At 33.8% G+C, this 23,552-nt stretch overlaps 1 protein-coding gene across 3 annotated transcripts in view; it reads right to left on the bottom strand.

Annotated features, from left to right (window-relative positions):
- Positions 1-400: 400 nt before the first annotated feature.
- Positions 401-23,552, bottom strand: part of RB1CC1 (RB1 inducible coiled-coil 1) — a 79,123-nt gene continuing 55,971 nt past the window's right edge. For 2 of the 3 annotated variants that reach the window (XM_086608642.1, XM_086608644.1), the window contains 10 exons: positions 21,381-23,296; positions 17,352-17,511; positions 15,476-15,584; positions 15,119-15,359; positions 11,252-11,303; positions 9,854-9,901; positions 6,697-6,755; positions 4,741-4,877; positions 1,727-1,797; positions 401-1,374 (listed from right to left, as the gene is read on the bottom strand). In XM_086608642.1, the coding sequence (XP_086464768.1) occupies positions 1,297-1,374; positions 1,727-1,797; positions 4,741-4,877; positions 6,697-6,755; positions 9,854-9,901; positions 11,252-11,303; positions 15,119-15,359; positions 15,476-15,584; positions 17,352-17,511; positions 21,381-23,296 (2,871 nt within the window). In that variant the 3' untranslated portion in view covers positions 401-1,296. The remainder of the gene's footprint in view (positions 1,375-1,726; positions 1,798-4,740; positions 4,878-6,696; positions 6,756-9,853; positions 9,902-11,251; positions 11,304-15,118; positions 15,360-15,475; positions 15,585-17,351; positions 17,512-21,380; positions 23,297-23,552) is intronic. The other variant, XM_086608643.1, reaches the window with a different exon arrangement.

A 23,552-nucleotide genomic window follows, 5' to 3' on the forward strand; every position in this document is an offset into this window, starting at 1 on the left:
TTGAATAACTCTATGGATTAAGTCTAGACATAAGCTCACAGTTGAATCCAGAATCTCTTTCCATTGGCTACACATTTATAGTACATCTTTTAATACTGTTATTAAAAAAATAAAACAAATCAGACTACATTTAAAAAACATAGCCAGTATAACTATTCTGAAAAAATGTCATTTATCCGTTTTATATGCTGACAAAATTAATTTCAGTCTACTTTTTTTTTATCTTTACAAGCTTAATTCTTGTAATTCCTGAATGTTGTTGAATATTAATGGCTCTTGTAGAAAATTCAGATATTTCTATGTAATGAAACTGCTGGAGGAATCAGAGAGAAGCTGCAACAGATTAACATGAAATAAATATTATAGATAATATTTAAAAGGCACACATACTTCAAACACATACAGTTTCAAATCTTTATTGTTTTAAAATTCTACATGTCTTTTACAATTACAATAATTTGTTACTTAAATGACTCTTGTATGGTTAATGTACAATGAGTTTTTTCCTGAAACTCAACCATGAAATACAATTTCATCAATATGATTTTTCTAAATAGATTAATACAAGATTTCTGTTTTGTTGGGAAGAACAAGTGCTTCTCTTTGAACAAACAGCACAGGTGTCTTCCCTTCAGAATCTGTGTGATCAATCCATCGAAAGTGCTTTTGAAGATTGCAGATCTAACTGTGACTGATTTTCAAAATCAGTCTATCAAATTACAAGTTTTTTTAACATTAAAGAGCATTTTCATGTAATGAAACAAGTTGCAGTAGTTATTTTTATTCATCTACTGAGGCAAACTCATGTTGAAGAAAAATTATATGATTATCTGCATGCAATGAACACTCTTCTTTAAATAGTTGATGAATTTTACACATATAAAGAATCTGTTAAAGAGTGCAAGTACTTTGATAATGACTTCACAAAAGGACATATGCTGGTAATAATGGTAACTAACATTTAACATCTAAATACAAGCTAATGTATATTTAACAGGCAATTAACATGGCTAACAAACCATGTTTCATGTGGTTGCCCTTTGAGAAAATGAACTCATTTGGTCCACACTCCTAAAGTTCTCTGGGTAAAAAAATTGGAACGGATAGGGCCAGAGTTTTTGATGAAATTCTTGTTTCTAAAATGTGACCTGTTAAAAAGTAAAAGCAGTACATCAATGACGTATCTTGTCACATGATCTCAGTATAAAAAGATGGCCTGGTATTTGGAGCGATGAACTAGCACGGAAGGACAAGTCAAAAAAGAATGGAGACAGAATGAACTACAATTTTGTTGCATTATACTTTCTTGTTCCACGGTACTGCTTTCACTCTGTAGAATTTTGTACCCAAAGGAACTTTAAATCTGTTTTGTGCCTACAAAAAAAAAAAAATCAAATTGCATTAGAAATGTAAGAGTATTCCTCTAATTTTTATACTTATAAGTAGCAACTGATTCCCACCATCCCTCAGCGTTTACAAGACCCTTTAGAGCCTGGTAAGGTTCTGGGCAGTATGGACACAACTACCAAAGCCACTGCTTGCCCACTCTCTTTTTCCTAGTTCCCCTTCTCTTCCCACTAAGAAACAGAGCAGGAACAGCAGAACTTACGACAACTTTAATTTCACTTATTATGCAAAATGTACTTCTCACGATTGTTCCAAACACTAAATCTGCTTTTCTTCTCTATTAATTTTATCAAAGGATTTTCCATTACTATTTCCTTACCTTTTTTGCCTGGCAATATTCCTTTTCCATCACTTTTCCTAACACCCAAGGTCTCCTAGATGCACCTGAAGCTAAAGAGACAATGTATTTATTATTTTATATCATCAACTACAGATAACAGGATATTACATTCAATATGGTTAAAGTTTATTTGCTAAAACTATTTTATTGCGAGCAGAAATTCTTCAAAAACTTTTTTGAAATAAATAAAAAAAATAAGGTCAGATGTCAAGACAGGTCATTGGCGTTTTCAAGAAAAAAAAAGTTTAAATTTTGTTTTAAAAGTTAACATTAGAGGAGACAAAAGAAAATCAAAACTGAAATTCATTTAATCATTCAAAATTATTCCTCTGAACCAAGCTTGGCCTTTTGGGTTTGATAAGCTGAGAATTTCCAGAAGTATTTCAAAGGATAGAAAGTCTTCTGTATCAGCTGTTATTATTTTCCTTACTGAAACATTTGATCATTTTTCTGTATTAGTGATGGAAATTAATTACTCATAAACCATAATTTTAAAGCCCTGCAAGTCTAGTAGTTTTAGTTGCATTCTTTTGAGAGTACCTGATGCTGTTCAGAAAGAAGAAAAGTGAAAAACCTCAATAATAAACTGACAGGTCAAAAGAGCAGCAGTGGACATAAATAAACTTTCAGCATGTATCTATTTCTGTAACAGTAAGGAAATGCATATTTGTCTGGTATTCCAAGAAATTATATCCATTTTACTCACTTTGCTCTTTTCTAACTATTGTTATTCAGGCATGAAGAAAACATCAAAACAGACAGAGGGACAGCTCACATATGCTCTGCATAACAGTAAAATCAATGCTTTTGTAAGCATGACTATTTATGAGATACTGTATCTAGTGACTAGAACATGAGTCACTCAAGAACTGGAGTTTGAAAATTTTAATCTTACCCTTCAAGATTAATCTGGCTATTTGTAATGGAGAAGATTCAGTTCTGCTCCATGCTCCAAAGTACTTGTATCTAGCCTGAATGCTCTGCAACTAATACTTAAATTACAAAAAAACCCTTAAGTTTTTTCGAATTTGCTTGGCTGACAGATTTCATTGATTTAACAAAGACAGTGAGAAAGATGCAGGTTTTTTTTCCTTACGTTTTCAGTCTAAAACTTTCATATCCCAAAGACAAGAGACAGCACAGAAACCATGCAGTGCTCAACCAATTTCAGTGTTGTCATAGCATTCTAAGTGCTCTTCATGTAGGCAGAGTCAACCTACGATCCCTAGATCCCTGACAATACTGTAGGTGGATCTATAGAGAATTATTAACTTTATATGTACATATTGATACAAAATCAGATTTACATGCGACATTTTGGCAGCCCTTAAAACAATAATTTGCAGTACCAAAGTCCACACCAATTTTGATCCATCACAAATAATACTAGTGTTCTGGGTTTCATTTTCCCTACTTCCCCAATACAGAAATAAAATTAATACATGGTTTCCTGAAGTAGAGCTACAGACAAATGTGTCTAAAGCAAATGGTAAGTCTTTGTGTGCGTTTTATGTGCATTTTTTTTAAATTCGAGACTAACTCTGGTTAGCAAGAGGTAAGTAACGGAGCAAGCAAAGTCCATTTGAAAACATATGGGTCAGTGAATTGTGTACTCAACTGACATGGCTTCTACCTTACATATGTAAGCCAAAAGGAAGAAAATCAATCATATTTTACATAGTTATGTACGCATTACTAATGCCATAGTTCAGAATGTATTACATCTGTAAGACAGGAGTTCTTCCCGTATGTTTCGCAGAACACATATGGCACAGATCCTTCACCAGTCTCAGAATTCGGTTAGAGCTTGGTGGTCTTCTGGAGACTACGCGATTATTTAAGAGCTATCATCTTTCATCATAACTGAAATCTACAATGAGTCTGCTGATTGAAAATAAGTTGACAGCTTCTGACATGCAATAACATATAGAAACTTATACTGATAATCTGGAATTAATATAAAATTTCCTTTTGATGCATGTTCTTAGACATTTCTGCAAAGTTGGGAGCACAGATAGGTTTGCCACAAACACTATGTGTAACAGTTTAAAGATATTTACGTGAATCTATTTCATGTAGCACAAAGTTTAGTGCAAAGCATGGTTATTTTTTCCTCATTTAAAAAAAGACTAATACTTCAACTTAACTAAGTTTACACAGCAGCCAAAACCAGTCAACAAATAACATGAAGATTAGGGGAAGAAAAAAGCAAACGTGCCATCAACATGAACATTACATGAACATGAGCAAAAAATCCAGAAACTATTCTCTGAAAACTTATAAGCCCTGCCAAACACCATTTAAATTGGGTGGAAAAACTTTATCAGAAACACATTGCTTGGAATCCTCATATACTACATTTTATTATTTCAGACATGTATTTGGTTTCCTAAATTCCAGTCACTTTGCAAAAGATGAGCTACAAGGAGAAAAAAATTTTATCCAAAACCAATCTTCAAAGAACATCATAAAATCAGTTATCGAAAAATAAGAACAGAGCACGCAGTTTTGACAGAAATGTTACCTCGAGTTTTGTATTTACTTTCTTCATCAATAATGACGTTGAAAGCATAAATCTACATAAAAATAGGCCTGAGATCTACACAATTATACATTTTTATTCATGCTAGTGAATAGCTAAGCAGCCTGATGGGAATGTATTCCCCATAAACATGTTAACATACTCTGCATTTTCTCTCTCTCTCATTTATTTTTTTTTTTTTTTTACAGCTTGCTTTGAAGATGCAGATATTTTTCCCTAGTTTACCAAGATGTTAACATCTCCATAAATATTTCCATTTAAAATATTCTGCCTTGAAAAATGTTTAACATCAAAACAAAGTGCAAAAGCTACAAAGATAGCTGACAGCTATTTATATTACATGCTTCTCATATTTATCACATATGTATTTATAAAATCACTTACTAAGTGTTAGAAAGTTAAGAGTGTTAGATGTAGGAGAGATAATAAATGGAAGTAATCTGACACTTACCACACTCACCTGGTTTGAGATCCAATGCAGCAAGAGATTCTGAGTGCAAGAAATATAAGGTTGGACTAACAGTAAACAATACATAGTTGTCATGCCTTTCGTCCAAGATAATGAGAACCAAATCGCCAACTTGAAAACTGAAAAAAAAAAAAACAACCAGGGAACTTAATTAAAAAAAGTATAGAAGCTTCAGACTACATTAATTACACTACAATTTCCTCCCAAGTATTGCTCAGACTGAGACTCAGTTGAACAGCAGTACAGACATTTCTACTGGTTATGACAACTCATATACATATTTTATTTTCTCAAGTCAACAAAACACTACCTTTTAAAAAGTGTTTTTGAAATGTTTTTCTACATATATCAGCTAAAACTATTTTTTTTCAAAAGAACTGACAGCTTTGTTTTAAAATATAAACGGAAGTATATAACAAAATATTAACATTCCAATTTTATATTCTTTTCATTCGCCAATACTCATGGTAATGATCACTGTACTAGTGTTTACAAACACTCTTTGGATGTTTTAAACTGCAATCAGTTCGAACACAGAAAAATCTAGCATAATATTTATGCAGTTATTCAATCTTAAAATTTTAAGCAAACAGGACAAAGAAGGGATGAAGTGTTCCTCTTCGGTCAAAGCATTAAAAGTGAAAGCCTGTTTCTTCCTGACACCAGGATAACACAAGAAGTCACCAAGTTCTCACGCCAAATTTCATTAACAGAATTCAGAGAACTTTTCTGTCTCAAACTTCTGTTTCACAGTGCAAATGTGTTGGAAGTAAATTATTTACCCATTAATGGAATGAAGTCTAAAATAGCTACAAATGAAGCATTAGACCATGAGAGGGCTCTAAGGATAAATATTACTACTAACCTGGGGATAGGGGAGGAAGTGGCAAAGAAAGGGGAAAACTCCTCACTATGAAAGGAGACTGCAGATACACAGTTAGAGATAATTTCCATCTAGATTTATCCATTTATCTCATCATCTTTGAAGTTCAGTTTCAGATTGAACGAACAATACTCCAAGCTTTTCTGCTTGGAATTATTATGACTTAAAGACATCTCTATTGAATACTTGAACTCTTGTTTCACAAGATTTTCCTCACCAAAGACTTTTTCCTTATCAAAAGAGATGCCAGAATATTCAGATGCTCATAAGAAAAGCTCATTCTGCACATACTGATCTCGGTACAATAGAAATGCAATTTGACAAAATTCAGAAAACATTAAAGGAATAATCTCTGTTGGTTTTCCCTCCAAGAACGTTTTTTTATGTTACTCGGTTAATATCAGACTGATGAATTATTTAAGAACAGTTGTCTGTAGCTTTCATATTTTGCAAAAATTAATAGTTCTTTTCCCAGCAACAATTCTATATGCAGCTGCTAACAGATTGATAATAACTAACAAAATATTTGACTTAATTTCATTTCATTCTGTCAAGATAAGCCAAAAATTTTCAAGACTTCAAGAAGGTAAAACTTCTCTTGAAATATAATAGAGCACTACACATATTCAGGGTGAACAGAATTCCTTCTACTTTTTCTTAGCATGATTTCAAGAATTTACAAATAAACAAAAAGTACTCAAAGAAAACTTTGAGAGGATTCTAGAAATCGCATGAGGTATTATCCTTATGAAAAGGATCGTGAAATCTTTTCACGATCTTTTCATCCTCATGAAAAGAATGGCATGGAATTCAAGAAAGCCACTGACATACAGAATTCAGAAAGGTCTTTTTTTTTTACATTTAAAAAAAGGGTTTATAAAATTTGATTTACGCCCAACTGGGATGGTTCAATATCTGATGGCTAAACTATAGAGATGATCTACATATATATTTTCACCACAGAGCAGGAACAGAAGAATTGTGACATTTCTTAACCACATACTTATTATTGAAGGCATATCCACCTGTTTTTATGAAAATTAACATGTACTTACTCTCTAATTGCTATTTTTTCAGAATGTCTTGAGGATACTGATGACATACTCTGGGACATCTATAAAAAAGAGAAAAGCTATAAAGCATTTGTAAGCTATGATGAAATGTACATTGCAGGTAACAATATGGTTACGATAAATCCTTATTGATTTCAAACAGTGTCCATTCTTGTAGATCTTATATTCACTAAAGAAAACAGCATAGTTTTCTGTAATTCTGTTCTGTAGCAGGTTTGGTTGTTTGTTTTTTGATGTTTTAGTAGGGTTTTTTTTAATACTTACCTTTGATTATGAAATTTCTTATGTAACTGACTTCTCACTCATTATTTAAAACTCCTATGTGCTTTCCAGATCAGTGCCAGTGAAAGTTTGCTCTGAGCAGAGACAAGACCTATGATACAGCTGTGCCCTCTAACATAAAAGCCACCGGCATTCTAATGCAAGGCTGATGGTGAAACACTGGAGGTTAAAATTTTATTGCAATTAAATTCTGGATGTTGAACTCCATACGGCCTCTCAGTTTTACTAAGGACTGTCACACAATCTGAAGTTTACTGTAGTAGACAGAGCAGCACTTCCTGGAATAAAACTAGAGTCAAATTTACTAAGACCAAACAAAGGCTAAATTATGTAAGGTTTTGGACATAATTCCTATCTCCTATATGCACGACATTTGCCTTTAAATCTGTTTAAGTTAATTAATACTAGCACATGAACCTATTTCAGTAGGATAAACTAGATCTAAAACTGAATATAGTTTACAGTAACTGTGATAAGAGCTGAAAACGGGTAACGGTACTTTGTATCTACAAAGGGACCCATAGCCCACACACAGGCAAGGAGATAGAGAAGTTGATCTGATATAAACGTACACCTTTCATTACCCTTTGGTAACTTCCTTACAGAAGGCAATTCATAATTGCCCTGTAGAAATTCTGACTAGAGATCTTGCAGTTTTTCCGTAGGTTCCTACTTCCTGGACCATTTATACATGCTATTAAAATCTAAATTACTCATACTTGAAGTTTAGCACATGACTTTTCAGCTGTAACTCAAATGTTGTTACCTACAGCATATTTCCTATTGTCAGTCTTCCCTGGAAACAGCATCAGCCTGTCTTAATATGAGCTTGAAGTCTATTCACAGTTGGTTTTCTTAATTTCTTTAAAGAATGAGTCCAAATTGAATACAGTGCAACACAAAATTTCCCAACTTCTGATGACACTTTCAGCAGTTTTCTTTATGGAGTTCAGCTTCAGATTAATTTTTTTTTTTTTTTTTTTGTTAGAGATTACATTTCTTTGACTTATTCACATTACACTTTTCTTCCTTGAAAAAGTTGCAGCTAACATGAATGTTGTCAAATATGTATAATTTGCTTAGATAATTCGTGTAAGTGCTTTGAGAGTTCTTTTCAGATGTTAAAACCAAAGATACTGTTTTTTTCTAAATTGGAATAAGTGTTAAAGTAAAATGCAAATTAGCTTTATTTCCCTATTTTTCATTCATCTCTAACTAAGAAAAACAGAACAAATTAGAATGATAGGAATATTTTCATTAAAATAGCCTTTCTGTGTGATAGCCTTTACACAGAAAAAAGGTTCTTTCTCAATAATTCATGTAAAATAAAAATACTGTAATAATATTTTTGGTATTAAAAGGCGCTCCTTTTTATTTTCTATTGCTTGCAGAGATAATCCACAAGTTTTGCTGCAAAAGTCAGTGACTCAAAAAGATTTTTTTTTTTTTTTTTTTTTATTGTGCAGAACTCCTTCTGGATTCCTTATCTGAAGTAGCTTGATAGAAATAAATATTGATATATAAGTGTTGATGTGCATATATTTTATCTAGGAAATAACTTATAAGCAAGGAATTGAAAGATATTATGCTCCTATGCCCATTTAGAACCCAATTTTGCATGGCTTTAGACATCAATGAACTGCCAATTTCTCCTATATGACTTGGTATTAGTTATAAAAACAAAATAAATTTTGTATTTGTCTTGTACAACTCTGTTTTCTTCAATTTCACATTACTCTGAGATGACAAGAGATCAACAGTTTGAGTCAGGAAATCTATAAAAAGGTCTAGAAGACTGTCCAGTGTGTTTTGAGTTTTATTGTAAAAACTACATTGAAATAGCTTTTGTGCACTTAATTGACATTCTGAATAAAAAAAAATTCTTTTATAAAATACACTTTTAGATGTCTTGCAATTCTTTCTTACCCTGCACTAGCAAAGTTATGTACAGGTTTTAATGTGGAGTGGAAAGTTAAAAAAAAAAAAAAAAAAAATGCAATTTCATATCTGAATATGTAGCAGGAGTAAATTATACAGTAAATTTCAATCCTATGCCAGACAGAAAAACGGCAGCTCCTACTGAAGAAACTTCCCAAACACTTTTGCTATGAAACACAACTTGCAACTACAGAAATATCAGTTCCTACCAAACTCCTAGGTATCACCTGTCATGTAAAGAAAGCGACATCTCCATGGCCAGTCCAATCTATAAACTACTAAAGGATGTATCTGTTTCCCATACATGCTGATTTTTTAAAGACTTAAGGTTGAGACCTGCTAGCACAGATAAACTGTGGATAAATAAAAGGAAAAGGATTCATGGAATGGGAATCAAGGGAACTCTATCACTGTATTCTTTTCCCTTCCATAGGCATTGACTATTATTTGAGTATTTAAGGTGATGGCTGTTTGTATTTCCAGTCGTTTCACACTTTACAAAAATGACAGGTGCAGTTTTCCAAAAACAATCTCTAAGTTATTGCTAACTCTCCTAATTATGCTGTGCCCTAATTATATGTGCAGGCATATTTACATTCTTGTAAACTGGCCTTCAATCTACTGTTGTTGAAAAACTGAGTAATGGCACTACTGAAATTAACTCCTCCTACCCCAAGACTGGATGGTCTATGTTCTTTGGGAAGAAGTCTCTTTCTCTCCAGTCCTGTGAATCTTTCCCATGAGAAGACTGCTAAGTTGACAGCCTTTCAGAGGTACCTCAAGTTACCTATTTGCCACTTATCTTAAAACATTTCTGAAGTTAAAACCCCCATGTTTTGAGATTTTAACAAACTTAACATTTGCAAGCTTTTCTTATATTTTTTATGAGACTTAAAACACTCATTGCACAAATGCTCACCAATCTTTGATTTAATCTCTTATTTTCCTCTTCTTTTAACTGCAAAGTCTGAAAGAAAAACGTGATTAACTAATTAATACACTTTCTACAATATAAATATCTTTCATTTTTAAAACAATATCAAAACATCTTTTGAACAAATATGTAAAAAAAATTGAAGTCTAGCAATTACCACAGTGCCACAAAACCCATGGCTAAGCTATGCTTATCTCTGTACTCATCCTTCTCCTTAAGTTAGAAAAACATTGCACTGATAGAACAGCAAAAGAAATGTAATATATTACTATTTTATAGCTTCTACCTGTGACAAATCCTTTCTAAGCAGATGACAGAATAAAGCATGTAAATGCTCCTAGTCAGAAACATCCAGCCACTTGCACCATACCGTGCCACAATCCATTAACAGAAAACATTCATGTTCTCTAATTGACCACAGATTTTAGTCTAAGTGATCTTAGAAAGCTGAACTTTCTGTTTTTTAAGGTCAACTTTGAGAAGGCAAGAAAAAAAGCAAACAGAATGAAGTTAGATACAACTGGATAGTTAAAAATTACTAGAATCTGAACAATTTCAGTGTAACTATTAAGGGCTAATCTAGCCTTTTACCAAGAGTCGCAACTTCTGTTTAGAATCATAAAATGGTTTGGGTTGGAAAGAACCTTGAAGATCATCTAATTCCAACAAAAAGGTTCAATTTCATCAAAAAGGTGCAATTACTACAAGTGTACATTGAAAGGTATGCTCAAAATAAAAGTTTTAACAGAAGTGAAAATTTAAGATATGCATTTGGGAGAAGCAGCGGGGTGAGGTATAAACTGACAATTCTAGTCTGTAGGAGCATGACATTACTTCAGAAAATTGTATTTTTAAGCATATTCATAACAAGTGCTATTTCACTTTTTACAAAAGCAATACTGTCAAGATTATAATGCACCCCAGGTACAACTGAAATGATCTAAGTAATAGCAGCCTAAAAAGAGAAATTACCCATTCCCAAGGGAAACAGGTAAATCAACCTTAATTTCTGTCCAGCTGCTTTGGATTCTTTAATTTGAATAAACAAACATTTTTTTTTTCCTGCAGAAATTCCCTAGATCTGTGACCTGTCACTCCTAAGAAGAAACATTACACCTGACTCATTCATACTGAAGCCTACATAAGCAGAATAAACAAACTTTAAGCTAGGCTAAGTATAATATATACTTTTTTTTTAATTACTTCAATGAATTATACTGATCTGAAATGAGTACAATGAAAAAATATTCCCTGAAATGATACTTATAAGCCTTGCAGATACTATATTGCATCAGAATATATAACTGACCACAGCACAACTTCACGTATACATATTTTTAAGTACTTAGTTGTAATGCTTAACCTCACAAACAATCTACTCACTCTTTCTAACAACATTATCCTCTGTTTTTCTTCAGACATATGGACATTTTCACTAAAAGAGAAAAAAGAAAATGGATAGGTTAAAAATGAAATTCTTTTTCATTATCAAAAATTCTTTCTCATTCCCCCATCATCACTCAGTGATGACAGTCACATATTTGTTAGCATAGAGGGAACAGCATAGAAAGATCAGCATCAACATTTCTGGCAGAAGGTTTGGGGGGATTCTTTTTTTTTTTTTCCCTTCTGTTTAAACTCAAGGAGCCTCTTTGTTGCAACAAGCCAGTACATTTTCAGCCACTGATTAGTTTATGAAGTTACACAGGACTATTTCTACATATTTTGCATTGTTTTCAAAACACGGGGACGAAAGATACAGCTCCAAATGCTTTGGCAGCTAACCCTTGACATTGCAGTTTAGCTCTACAATGTCATATTTTCCTAATCTTTGTAGTTTAAAGGCTCTTTGCCTTGGGACTGTCTGGTTGAGAGACACTCAGGTGAACTTGTTAATTGTCTCCGTTTATCTGTGAGACAAACTGGGCACTGTGGCAATGCTAAGAAAGAATAAGAATAACGAGAAATTTCCTGAGGACATGGAGAGTAATTCCTAGTACCATTAAAATATATTTTTCAAAGGCAGGTTAATAGGGGAGAAACAATGTATTTCGTAGTTCAAACTGATTCTATTGGGAAAAGAAAATGGGCAAGTTTTTGGACTTAGAGTCCATTCATCCAGTCTGACAAGACATGCTACAAATCCACGAAAAACACCAAGTAGAACTAAAAGATTATAATTAAACCATGTGAATCATTACTTCATTTCAGTTAAAAGCTTGTTTAGCTCTCATGTAACAGGAAGAAGCCAACAGAAGTCTGTAATAATTTCTGCCTATTTATTACCTGACTTCTAGTACATTGAGCCAAAATTTCTTTGTTCCCAGGCTTATCTTTTCAAGTTTTTTTGTAAGCTTGCCTTGAGAGTTCAGGGCTATAAGGATTAATGTAAGAAATAGTTCACCTTCTAAAGATAGTGTATTTCAGGGTTTTATTGATTATCAGTGCAAGTTTAGTTTGCTAAGCAACAACTGTTTTCATGCTTGCTTTCACACAGTTATTTAGCGTACTGGGTATATTATTGTGGGTTACGTAGCATCAGTTGTGATGGGCACTGATTAAAATGAACACAAGTAAATCAACAACTCCGCTTTTGCTTCTCCAGCAAAAACTCAGTCCACTCATGTGTTTTCCAGTCAGGTTCATTATTTTTATGAGAGGTAAGTAGAAGTCTGTGATTGTTCAAAAAGCTAGTGGCACAAGGGTGAGAAAATATATAGGTTGCAATTGCTTAATGATGTTCCACAAAGATTCTAGGTAAAGGGGTAGCACCCCGGAGCTTACAGTCAGTTATTGTGCTTTCCTTTCAACAACGCAGTGGAAATTTGCAAGCTGTATCAAGTGGGTGATTAAAAAATGCAGCCAATTTCTTAATGAGCAAAATGAAACCTTTAACATATTAGAGGTATTTTTAATATATATATATATTTATATGTAGGGATGGGATGGAGAGATATATATACATATAAAAAGAAGGGGTGGGATTCTAAGCTTTTTTTCATGCAAATGAATACAACAAACATTACACTGTACAGTTCTGGAGCATAAATCAGACAGATATTTCAAGAAGTCTCAGAAACAAGAGGGAAATAAGAGCATATAAACTTTTTTTTTTAGAATAAGATGACAAGATCTGTTTTCCTGAAACACCTCATTGCACTGAGGTTATTAGAACAAAGCAGGCTCACTGTTCATTCAGGGTAACATGACACAGCCTATGATATTTATCAAATTCACAAATTAGAAAGTCTATGGGAGGATTAGGAGAAGAGAGGAAATCTCACAATGCAATCGTAACTGATGTATTAAAAGTCTATTAAAAAACTACTGCAGGTGTAAGAGCATAAACCAAAACATTCCATGTGACTGCTAATACTTAGAAGTGCCTTCCAATTCAAATCTAATCATCTTAGACATTGTAGAAAAGGACCTTAAAATGAGTGTTCCTAGTATAAGAAAATTAAATGCAGTTTTCCACCACAAGGAGGTAGAAAGAATTAGCATAAAGAACAGTTCTCATGAATTACTAGAAAACACTAAGTGTTGACTATTTCAGTTTTCTCTTAGGCTGGTATAGCAGAACATACTCATATTGTAGATTAATTTTCTGATTTTATCCAGTTTTTATATGGAGTTAAAAAGAATTGGAATGCCCTAGACAAAATTTTTTCACCCCTTTTTTCTGAATTCTCTTTCAGTAATCTGCTCTGAATGGATTCTCATACTGCACTGAGCATGACAATAGCTGATTATCTTCTAGTAATGAGTCCTATTTTAATGCACACATACCATGTGCTATTCATTTTGTCTTATTCTAGTCAAAGTACAGGTAATGGAATGTACTCATTTGAATAGAGAATTTTTAAGCCTAATATTCTACATTTATCAAGAGAAACAAAAATTGTTAAAAAATTGAAAAAAATAAGATTTTTGCATGCATCATCAGAACCCCTTCTCTTCAAGCATCAGTCTTTACTACACAAAAATCTTCACAAAATTACTTTAGGCACATTTAAAGTAAGAATCCAGGCTCCAAACTCGATGTACATTTTCAGAGAAGCCAGTATGGAAAAAAGCAGAAAAATACATCCAGAGTAGGCTGGATTCCTGACAACAGGACAACTTGACAACTTTGTACCAGTCAGAAGTATTTAAGTTCAGAAGACTTCATAGTCATGTACTGAGACCAGATCGCAGTCTAGTAGCTTTACATGCAGACTCTTAACTTACTAGGCAAGGCATTATATGCCAGTACCAAAATACACTGCTATCATAGGGCACCCTGAATAGAGAGCACACTGAAGTCAATGACTGCAACAAAACTCCACTGAGTTCCCTCTGATCTCTGTAATCACCTCAGTATTTCAGGCATAGCTTCAGACACCTACCTGCAAACTAGCCTCTGCCTAATTAAACCTCCACACAAAAAAGGGTGATAAACAGTTAAATGTGTGCAATATCAATACATTATTTGAATCTGCTGTAAATCCAGATTATCAACTAGATTCAAACGCAAAAGAACCAATTTAAAGTTAAAAGTTTAGTTTGAAGAATGTGAATTGCTTGCCCTAGCTGTTTTCCTCAAGTAAGGGTTTAAACCATTACAAAGTTTCTTCCCCAGTCCCATCACTGCCTTCTAGCAAGTCAGCAGAACAGCTGACAGTAACGATGACTCCAAGGTTATACAAAGAGTTGCTGAACACCTGTCCTTCTCTCCAATAATACAAAACATCTATCCATCAAGGCCACTTAACCAACCTCCATCCCATTACTTGTTTAAAATCCCGAGGATTTAGCCTAATTTGTGCCAAGCATACCTATCGCCCCTTATCAAAGAATGTCATTATGCTGTCTTACAGTAGACACGTACACAAACAATCAAAGTTTTTGTTTTTAAAAGAGAGCCAGCCACTGTCCAAAAGATATGCCAAGAACATGCAGCCACCCAGCTCATTCACTATTACAATTGTTCTCCTCTTTGACTTAAGTTTCATATACTTAGGTAGCTTTTTTAATCTCATAATTGTGGGGCCAAGTTTCACCTTTAAGTTGCATACTTCCAAATTACCAAACCTGCACATTTCTGATGATTGTGACATCACAATTATGTGCATACATTTAGAAGAATATTTTTAGCAAGAACATCAAAGGCAGGAGTGCTAAAACATTCTCATTTGTACTTCACAACAGCACGCGTTTAAAGCATAAGAGAGTGGTTTGTGTATTTCTACTAGGACATCCCATACTTACTGCACAGCCATCGTACTGGTTTCCATCATGGAGTCCATTCTCCCTTCAGTTGCAATGTCAGAAAGCAACCTGTCTGTGTCAGCGGGAACATCAGCTGCGCAGGCTCCACAAGCTTCTGAAGCTGCTGCTGAGTAGGTCGACGGAGAAAAATTACTACTTCTCAGTTTATTAACTTCTTCTTCAAGCTTTTTCTTCTCTTCAAGTAAGCGAGCCCGATCTTCAGAAAGTGTTTCAATCAAATCTACGACACAAGTAAACATGAACGTTCTTTTAATAACAGCAGCACTAAGGATCAAACCAATCTCTAGTAAATTGTCCTATTAGGAAAGATGAACACTTTCTCAGAACTTTGCTTACCCTTATCTTTTTCTTGCTGCAGTGTAAGCACTTTTAATTTGTCACTAAGATCATTAATTATGCTTTCTTTTTTCATTTTCTCTCTTGCCAGAACAGTGTTAAAGTTGGTCTGAAAACAGAAAGAAGTATTACTGAATATACGTAATGCAAAATGCATCACTAGAACAAAAAAGTACAAAAGTACTTTTTTGAAAACATTTCAGTTTCCTAACTTTTAATTAAACGAGGAATTGAACTTGTTTACATATTATTTTAATGAAGAGATAACGCATCTGTATGCTTTGTTTTGAGGTTTTTCTGTAACAATATATATTTTTTTATTTTTATCCCTCTGTTTCCCCCAAGGCCAATATACACATGTATAATTATAAAGAAAACATCATTAAAAATAATTTGTAAGTTGTTTTTTTAAAAAATATAACAATTTATATTCCAGTTAAAGTAGGACAGTTGCATGTTTCATATTAAATATAGCTACTTTAAGGATTAAAATAGTTAAGACAAAGCTGCACTGCATCAACGTATACTACATGTAATAAAAAAGAAAAATATCAATATTAATAAAACAGAATAATATATTAAACTCTGAATTTAAAATACATTGCGAGTCATGCATTAATTCCTCAGTGAACAATTAATTAATGCAGAAGCCATACAGGAATCCTGGATAATAGCTTGATTAACTGAACATAAAAGAGCGTAGCATATCCTCTGGTATCAGTCTGATAAATCTTTCTGCTTCTTCAGTCCTTCTACTAACCATTATGCCCTCACCCTTTCTACTCTTAAGGTTGTGCTGAAGAGATAGACAAAAACTACCACAAAACATCTATTAAAAGGATATTTTAAAATAATAATTTCACTTTTTTTGAGAATTTAAAGATTGTCTTGACCTATTTTTTTTTTTAAAAAGAAAAGGTTCCATCTTCCCTGAAATTTGCCGTTAATGCCTCAGAACCTTCCTTTCCACACCGTGCTGCACAAATAAAGAATTATTTTCAGATAATGAGGAAAACAGCATATTATTCGGTATGAATAACTGCAGTTCAAAAATTTCAAAAACTTTCCTTTATAACTGTCTGCGATTTTCTACTCTCTGCACCAAGTGATTCATTCACCAAGCTGGCTGATCACTACACTGTCTTTGTCCTTATTTGATCTTACCACAGCTAAAGTAAATAGAGGTGCTTAAAACAGCAAATCCTTTCTTAGCGTTTAAATGCAACAAAGCTGTAGATAATAGCTGTTACTAACAGAGATTTAATTTAAGAACTGAAGACTCATTGACAAAATGAGAGATTCAAGATGCTTCAAAACAAAAAAAAAATGCATGGCAACAGATATGTTTGTTTATCCAGTGCAATATGATTCTGTATCAAGGTGTGGAGTACACACTGGTTTAAAGTTGCTTAAGTAAAATAGAACATTTGCTTTGAACCTCAAATGTCAACTGCCCAGGCTAAAGTTTAAAAGTCATTAAGGAGCATTCCAAATCAATTAGTATTTCAAATAATTTTGTGTTGTCCACAAATTTTGTGTTATTAACTTAAACTATACCTAACCAGTATCTTTCTGGAGTTCAACAGATTAATGGATAAGAGTTTTCAGCACTAGCTTAACAACCTAAGCAAAAGGAGTCACAAAATAACAAAAAGTGAATCTGAAAAGTTCACATATCTTTAAGGTGGCTTTATTTATTTATTTATTAAAGCTTAAGTGTTGGATTCGATTAACACATCATAACCTGGCTCCAGATAATAGAGTCAAATTTAGAACGTGTGTTATATAGAAAATAAATCCTCCGTAACTTCAGAACAGAAAAACAACATATAAAACTGTCATGGAAGCAAAAGTAATAAAAAAGAATCAGCTTTACCTGCTGTTCTGCAGTGAGCGATGTTCTGATGTTCTGCATTTCTTCGTTCTTTCTTTTCTCTTGTTCTTCAAGTTGCTCTAAGAACTTCATTTTTTCTTCCTGAAGTTTCTCTTGAAGTTCAGCAACCAAGCTTGATTCAGCAGATGATTCAGTGGGAGGACTTAAAAGAAAATGTGTAGGTTTTAAATTTGCAGCATATATAAAGTCCCAGAAAACATGAAATAAGCACAGACTCGAAAGTCAGAAGTTCGTTTTGGAGACATTTTTCTGAAATGTTTAATAAATACTGTATTCCAATTAAATCATTACTAATCTTCAATTCTACTTTTTAGTAATGAGCATCTCACCAAATTCTTACTCTTGGGCATTCTGTTCTTTAGTGTCCTACGCTTGCTCTAAATTTGAAATTGGGGGGGGAGGAGGGGAGAGATTTTTTGTTTTCACTCTTCAAGTGTGTAAACTGGTAAAAAGAGGAACAATGACCTATAGACTCCCTGAAGATTCTTAGCATGTCAAAATGCAAAGCCTCCAGAACTCTCACTTAATTAAAGCAATTCAGCAATAAATCTGATGCTAAGGAATCCAGGTATGAAACTCAAAACTCTGGGTTGCAAAATCTGGACAACAGTAGTAACAATCATAATGAAAGAAAAGCATCAATGGTCATCAAGGCAGGAAGGATAAAGATCTTAAATGGTTCCTTTTTTGGCTTGAGTTATCAAGAACCACCACTGAAGACAACTGAAACAGACAAATCCCTTTGTTGGGCAACTTTTGTGAAAAACTTATTTTAAATTTCTATTATCCCTCTACACCAGAATTATATTTAATATAACTAAAATCCCCCCAAACCCAACTCTCCATCTATATACGTGTCAACAGTTTTCTCTAGTCAGAGCAGCCTTGAGGTATGGTCTGCTGATGTTAGGCAGGCTGTGCTGAAATGAAAACATTGCGTGCTAACATAGTAACACCCACAAGCAAAACTCCTAATGCTAAAAACGCTCCAAGTATTCTTCTTGCTTCTTAATGCAAAGATTCTCTTAAGACTAAGGCCTACAGAAACTCGGCGACATTGGAAAGATTCAGCATGGAGAATATTAATGAAAACTGAATTGCAGAGGAGGCAGGGAACCTAAATTTTTCAAAATACCAAAGCACATTTCTTCAGAGACTGGGATTCCTTTGCCAAGTAAACGCTGTACTTACTCTGCTATAAGATGACAAAGAATATACTTAGCAATGCTTCCACTCTTCTACCACAGGGGCATATACTGAAGACATAAAATATTATGTAGTAGCTAAGCACTCAAAAAGCCCATAAGAAGTTGTAAATAAGAGAGTCCTGAAAGTCAACTGAAGTTCTCAGAGGGGCAAAACAACCCTTGACATTCCAGAAATTGGAAGTAAAACAAGCAGAGAACACCACAATCTTTTTTATGCCACCGAGAAAGCATTTTTGTGCTGCGTTAAATTTCAATTTATTATTAAATTAAGCCTAGCTGTGAGAGAGAGTGCATGCTCGACAGAGAAGCTTCAGTACTGACGCTGGTCAAATCAAAGTGGCTGGAGAATACCAAGGCTGGAAGATACCAAAGCTATAATTCGGTTTTCAAAGCAGTCAGGATTCCTATCCTAACATTCTGTACAATATATACATTATATGTATGTCTTTTAACTAACCAGCAAACTGCTTAACAATGAAAGTCATTACAGAAACTGTGTTTTTCAGTTAATCTGGTCAGTACACACTACACACTGTAGAAAGATTAAATAGGAGAGTTACAAATGCCTTGCAGTTTTACTGTCTTTCCTAATCATGATGACTTGAATTTCAGGCACACTATAACCAAAACACATTAATTTTCATCTGTTGGTAATGCATCGGTCAAACATTTCTTTTTGTCACTTCTAAATATTTTTGATAGTTTTCATGTAAGTTCAAAAACTGAATTCCTGATATCAGCGCAACACTCAAGTCAAATCTAACAATTCAACTCCCTGTCTGTGACTCCTGGACGGCTAACATAACATTGCTCTTGCAGAAAAGGATGTTATCTGGCAAGCATATGGGCACATGCCAAAGTAGAAATTGTTTCTACCATTACAAGTTAACTACTAAACAAGGACTGAGTGAGGATAACAAGTCAACTCGAATTACTGACATGGCTTGGGGTTTCAGGAACTCAAAAAAAAAAAAATATCGAACAGCTAGACAGCAACTTTGAAATATTAAGACAGATTCACATAACATATATGCCCTTCGGAGACAGAACACAGCATGCCTTTATTCCTATAGAAAAAAATCTAACAGCACATTAAAGAGGACCCTCAGGAAGCGATACATATTCTAATGTCACACTGAAAGTTAAATTGCTTGACAGAACTCATAACAAACTACTAACACTTCTTTAGACTGAAGCAGATACCATTTCTTTGAAATACATTACTATGTCTTTTATCCAGCTTGTTTAAGAACATACACAGCTGTGCTCAGAAATTGTTCAAATTTAAGTGTAGAGAGTAGATTTTTAAAAAGTCTGATGACACAGCTACATCTTTTTCCTGTTGCGTCAAGTTTTTAAAAAACTTCTACAATGCATTAATACATATAAAAGGAAAAGAACACAGAGTTTATCCTTTTTCTCCTCATTTCACCATAAGGGACCATTTTGTTCAATTAAGAAGGGCACTTCTTAATTTCATTATATTCCAACCTTAATTGAAAAAACCTTTCATTATCTTGATGTATTTTTTCAAAATACAGGCACTGATACATCATTTAATGATGAATATATTCACATATCAAAATTGATGAATATATTCACATATCAAAATCCTGCAGTAATGAGACTGAAGTGGATAATTCAAGTGAAGTGAACATTCAGATTTCCCTTGCACTATGTAAGTGAATTGTGTGCACCTGTTGGACTCTCTGCATAACCTCCTCTTTCCTTTTTTTTTTTTTTAAAAAAAACATTACCTTGATATTCAAAAGTTAAATGCTAACTTAAGTCTGTATTCATGTTCTGCAGTACTCTTCTGGCTTTTGTGTCCATTTTGTCAATTTATTGGTCTTTTTCCATTTCACATACTTGGTATAACATAGTATCTAGAAAAAATGCTCTATTCAGATATCGTACAGATATCCGCTGCGTTCCTTCACACTGCAAGAACATAAATGACAAATTCTAGCATTTCAAATTAGAATATTGTTTCTAAGCAGTAGTCACATCAAAAAATTTCAGTATTTCCATTCCACATCATCATAATCTACTCTGCTGACAGGCAATATGAACTATTAAGTAGATATGAGAGGTCAGAAAGTAATTCTAGGCATTTATGGCAAGTGAAAATATATTTTTCTTTTTAAAATAGAAAAACACTGTAGAAATTAACAATGAAAGACAATGATGTTAGGATGTTCTTGAAAATTATGTTGCCCCCATACACTTCATTATTAAGTTCAAACTGAAGACCCTGAAATACATAACCGTGGCAGCTAAAGTCAATGGAACACCAGGTGGCCACGCGACAGTTTCCAATCAGTCATACATATATACTCCCCACACATTTTTTCATGCCATCATTAGCACCAAGAAGAGCATACAGTTAGCCAATGCAAGAAAGTTATCAGCCTAGAAGGTAGCCACTGTATGCTCACACAGTGCTAATACCAGAGCAAAGGATGGGAAAGGAGAGAAAGGCCAAGACCATCAAAATTGGAATTTCGAGCAACATGCTATTGTTGAAACACTCTGTCAACGTAACATTATAAGACTGAAATGCAAAACCTTCTTTGCTGTCTGGAAATAATACTGTATAAGATATTTTACAATCTTTGAGATTGACTACAGACACAGGAATATCACTACCTATAAAACGAAAGTAACTTGAATATAGAAATCAACCAGATAAAGACTATTATAAATACACAGAAATTTTACTTGCTGCATAGCGCATCATGAACATAACATGTTAATTACTTTAAAATACTAGGAAAACACAGCAACTTAATTCTTACAGTACCTCCGATTTACTTGCATCTCAAGTTGTTGTATTTTTTCCAAAAGCCCTTTTTCAGCAGCTTCCCTCTGTAATTCAAACTCTTTACAAGCAGTTTGTACTGCATCCTCTTTTTCACAATTGAGCTTCTGAATGAGCAACTGCCTGTCTTGTTCTTGGTTAGATACTAACAGTTCTTTCTCTTCCTTAAGCTTATGGATAATAGCTTCATATTTTTCCTGCTGCTCACAGAGAGACAATTTTTCTGTTTTTTCCTTTTCTAAGGCATTCACTTCCAACTCTAACTTACTTTGTAGTTCCGTTATTTGCTCTGAAAGTCTTTTTTCTGCCTCAGAAGTTTTTTGATGAAGAAGCGTTACTTTACTTAGTTCAGTTCTAAGCAAATTTGATTCTTCTTCATATCTGTCTACTAGCTCAGAAATGCACTGATCTTTCTCAATTGTCATCAGAGTCCTAAGTTCCGATAAGCCCACCTGATATTCATCACTGTTAATTTGTATTTTATTGTTTAATTTATCTATCTCTTTTTTTAGAATTTCAGTTTCCTTATCAATCTGAGATTTTAAGGTCTCTTGTTGCTGGTTTCTGCTTTCTTCCAAAAGAACCTTCATTTCATCAGTTTCTGCCTCTTTCAGGGCAAGTTCAACTTCTAATTTGCACCTCAAATCAGACAGATCTGAAACCTTGAGTTGTAACTCTTCTACTTGTTGTTGTTTCTCTTGCATAACTACAGCATGAGATTCTTGCATTTGTTCAAGTCTGTGCTGGTTCTCTTTTTTTAATTTATCTAAACAGTCCTTGTGCTCAGTTAGCATCTTCTCAAATTCCTGTAAATGCCTGGCCTGTAGATTGTTTTCCAGTTCTTTTAAATGGCTTTGCTCTAAACTCTCAAGTTCTGCCCTCAGGAGTTGCAGCTTTTCATTGTTTTCAACGTGAAGTTTTTTCAAGTCTTCAAGTACTACCTCACGTGACTGTCTCAGTTCCTTAATTTCACAATTCTGTGTCTCCATTTGGCATTCCAATTCAAGTAATTTCTGGTCTTTTTCATTCTGAAGACAAACTACAGCTTCTTTCTCATTTTTCACCATTGCAAATTCATCATTCTTATTCTGAAGAACTTCCTCAAGGCCTAACAAGTCACCTTTTAATTTTTTAATCTTCTTTTTATTTTCTTCGCCATCCTCCAATAATTTATTAATTTTAGCTTCATATTCACTTTTCAAAGACTGTAATTCTTTTTGATGGTTATCTTTTAGTGTTTTTTCAAGTGAAAGTTTTACCTTCTCAATAGTATTTACTATTTCTAACGAAATGCATTTTAAAGAATTAGAAAAGTCACACTGTTCTCTTTGTACAAGTGTTCTGAAGTGGCAAAGATCTTCTTTTATACCTCTTAAATGTACCTTTGAGTCTTGGGCAATAACCCTACACTTCTCCACGCAAACATTGAGAGATGCATTTTCTACTGAAATGTCCTTTACACAAGTATTTGTATCTTGCATACGTCTACTGTCTATTGCATTGATAACTGAAGAATAAAGAGATTCCACCATCATTTCTGGACTTTGTGGATCACTTATTACGTTAGGAGATACTGGATTTTCTTCTATTACAAATTCATTTACTGCTGACATGAAGTCAGATTCTGGACTTTCTGCTAATGAATCCAAGTCTAATGATCCTTGCTTAAGAGCTTGCTCCAAGTTCGGATGGGCAATAGTTTCAAAATCAAATGTATGAGCATCAATGCTATCTGGAGACAATTCTTCTAATGGAGCTGGGGGACACACAGGAGGACACAGGGGACCCTGAAGACTGAGCGATGGAGGAGTTCTTGAAGAGGTAGCAATTGCAGTTCCTGTTGTACTTTCCATCCTTGGTGTGGTAGCAGATTGTGGCGATGCTTGACTATTGGAGGCCTACAAGTTATAAAATATGAAACAAACACTTAACAAAATTATAGGCAAAACCGTTAATGTTTTAAATCGATTAAAAAGTACCAGGCAAAACAAGAACTTGAAAAGTAAGCTTTATTATCTGTAACAGTCCAAAATAAGTACAACTAAAATTTAAGTAAAAAAACTGCAGAAATTCAAAGAGATTTTTAGTGCTTTAAAAAGGCCCCATTTCTAAATACATATGTATTAAATGTTCATTGATCCAAAAGTTCTACAT

The sequence above is a fragment of the Tauraco erythrolophus genome, chromosome 3, assembly GCF_009769465.1.
Source record: "Tauraco erythrolophus isolate bTauEry1 chromosome 3, bTauEry1.pri, whole genome shotgun sequence".
Lineage (NCBI taxonomy): Eukaryota > Metazoa > Chordata > Aves > Musophagiformes > Musophagidae > Tauraco > Tauraco erythrolophus.